Consider the following 3,089-nt stretch of genomic DNA (forward strand, 5'->3'; position numbering starts at 1 on the left):
GTGAATATCTAGCTGTTTTTCTTTGATTAACTAAACATAACTTTGAGATAGTCATTAGTGTGCTGAAATAAACTGAGGCACAGAAAGGAATGGGAACGATAAATCACTCTGTATAAATCCTATAACATTTTTCAAATTGCAGGTATTTTAGAAAAACCTTAACAGAACCAAAATGAAGAATTTGTACCATTTCAATAATGACTTATATAGTAAAACAAAGATTGTCTTGCACAACAGTAACTTTCAAATGTTTCCTGTTATAACAATCTACAGCTTCAGTGCATATTTGCCTCTATTGCAAAAGCAGTTCAAGCTCCGAATTTTAGATGCAGCCATATATAACAAAAAATTGTTAAAGAATTGTCTCACAATGCACAAGAAAACAATAAAAGTACTAGCTGTATGTCTGTGGCACATGTTCACTTCAGGAAAGATGCATCATAAAGGAAACAACGCTTCCTTAATTAACGACCACACAACTTCCAAATATGAAAAAATGTCATGCGTCAAATTTCAGCATAATTTAGTTCCTGTACAATAACTGTCACTTAACCTTTTGAGGATATTACACATTTCCTATATAATCTTTCTTTCTATGTTTTATTGTCCACAGACATATCTACAGCTCCAAATTCAGTTTCTAGGATTTTTCATAAAAAATATTTTCACCTAGGGTTTTTTATATGTAAAAATCTGCAAGAGGTTTTACATATCTCATAAATTAAGACATTCAGATATACTTCCTGGAGATGACCCATACTCTAGCCTAATCTCCATCTCAAACACAAACTGTAAAACATAGCTCAAATCATTCCCCACAGTGGGGAACAACCATCATTCTGTTGAGCATTCCCGTTCATTCATGGAATGAATCACAGGGGCTGCTGCTGCAAACTTGAGCAATCCACAAAAGGCTATTCCACCCATGCAGAATCTTGTGTTCCTACACTTTCTCCTCTGCCTATGCAGCCTGGATGATGTAGGTGAAACAGTAGACTACTAAACTGCTACTTTCCTTATGTATTTGGCAAAGTAAAGAGATGTGTGTGTGGACAGTCCTTTCTATGAGCAAGTCTAGAGGGAGTGATTTGAACTACATTACAACTGCAATAAATGTTTTCAAGGAGAAACTGACAGTAATGATCTTTTGCATGATTACTTCTAATAATATTTCCCTTATTACTGACATCATCTAGATCAGGGTTTCTCAACCTGTAGGCCACAAGAATATATGAAAGGGTAACAAACAAACTGTACAAATGGATTAACAAAACTTTTTAAAATTTTAAAAATAGATAAAAACGTGGGAAACTAGGTTTTCCCTTGCAGGCTAGTAGAGTTCCAGCCTGCAAAGGGCTGCCTTGGGCCCCTCATAACCTACTCCCCTGCATCCCACACACTGGGGGCTGAAGCCTGGGGGCAGGTCAGGAGTGAGGGGTACTAGCAGGGCCTGGGGACTGTTTTCTACTTAAAATATTTACTGGGTCAGGTCTGGCCATTGATATTTACAAGTGGGCGGTGCTGTAGCAACAAAGTTTGGCACCCAGGGCAATGCCTGCAGCAGCAGCCTACACTCGCCCCATGCACAGATCTGGGGGCACATGCCCCACCATGCTTGCATGGGAGTGCATGCAATGGTGGGAGCTGCCCTGCCGCCGTCCCTATGCCTCCCCAAACAAGCTACTCATGGCTCTGTCCCGCACCCTGCCCTGGCTGGGCAGCGCCTGTTGGCACTTCTTTGCTTTGGCGCGTGGGGCAGTCGCCCCGCTTCCCTCCGCACCCTGCTATAGCATTGCAAATGGGTCCTGGTACAAAAGTTGCGAATTCTTTGGGACAAGAATGTACCCCCTTCATGTCTGTGAAATTGTGCATCAAAGTGCTTTTTAGAAAAATAAAAAAGCTTTACTTTCGGCATCAGAATGCCATTTTCACTCACAAGGAACAGACAGACACTTCTATGTGAACACCATCAGTATTATAAACACATTAGCTTGAATAGTCATAAATACTAAGATATACTTCTAGGAATGCTTCTACCAGCGCTTGTCTTGATTTTTGGAAAGCTAAATGTGTATTCAGCTGAAAGTTACATTATCATTGTTTTATTATACACTAAAGGACACATTTCTACAATGTGACTTAACTTATGGACTCCCAACACTGAAAGTTTATGTTTATAGTCAAGAAAAAATATTTGATTTAGAGCTTTAAATGTTTTAATATTGAAAAGAGAAAAAGTTGTGTTAAAGACAGACAGAAACCTATTAGTGAAAAATGGTGTTTGCCTCAATAAACAGCAGGCCATGAAGTACAGTGCAGTGCTCTATTCCACTTGTATACTTATGTGTGGACCCTGAAGCAGCCCAACAGGAGGTCTAAAACATTAATGGTCACCTTTGTTAGGTGCGATGCCTGCAGCATTTAATTTCACCAAGTCAGCTAAAATAAGAGATAAAAAACAAACAGCACTGAGTAAAAAAATCGCTTCTGAAACAGTATACATTGTGTAACAAACAGTTGCAGCAGAATGCTGCATTAATTAATTAATGTAATTTCAGCTAACTCATGAATACAAATTTATTGTAAGACTTGCACACTTTTTTCCCACACCACCATTTTCTTCAATGACATATACGGGAGCACAATAAATGTGTCATCTACTTCTGTTACAGGTTCATTACCTAATGCAACTTTCGGCGACACACTGAGGCAATCAACGCTTGGGCCATGTTCTGCTGCACCTGAAAGTAAATAATGGGAACAACAAAAATACATTCACTGAGAAGTTTTGAACAGATTGTGAATTTAGAAAAAAAAATTTCAGGTAACTTCTTTTTTCCCTTCTCTCTCCCTGCCAACTTTTGATCACTGTGTAAAGCAACAACAATGTTTGAAGACAATGTTTTTTAAAATTTATATGGTTATTGTATTATTGTACAATAATTATTTATTACAACATTATTAGCGACCAAGACAACGCTGGGAAAAAGGATGTTTTTAGTAGGGCTGTGCAGAGCAGGTAATATTCAATTTGACAGCAATGTCGAATATTAAACTGGGTCCCCCTTCAATCTGCCGTCTGCTTTGAG

At 38.6% G+C, this 3,089-nt stretch overlaps 1 protein-coding gene across 3 annotated transcripts in view; it reads right to left on the minus strand.

Annotated features, from left to right (window-relative positions):
* Positions 1-3,089, minus strand: part of ARFGAP3 (ADP ribosylation factor GTPase activating protein 3) — a 92,646-nt gene that overhangs the window by 55,873 nt on the left and 33,684 nt on the right. For all 3 annotated transcript variants that reach the window (XM_019515727.1, XM_019515726.1, XM_019515724.1), the window contains one exon: positions 2,682-2,741. In XM_019515727.1, coding sequence (XP_019371272.1) covers positions 2,682-2,741 — 60 coding nt within the window. The remainder of the gene's footprint in view (positions 1-2,681; positions 2,742-3,089) is intronic.

This window comes from Gavialis gangeticus, unplaced genomic scaffold (genome assembly GCF_001723915.1).
Source record: "Gavialis gangeticus isolate Ggan-Ray unplaced genomic scaffold, GavGan_comp1, whole genome shotgun sequence".
NCBI lineage: Eukaryota > Metazoa > Chordata > Crocodylia > Gavialidae > Gavialis > Gavialis gangeticus.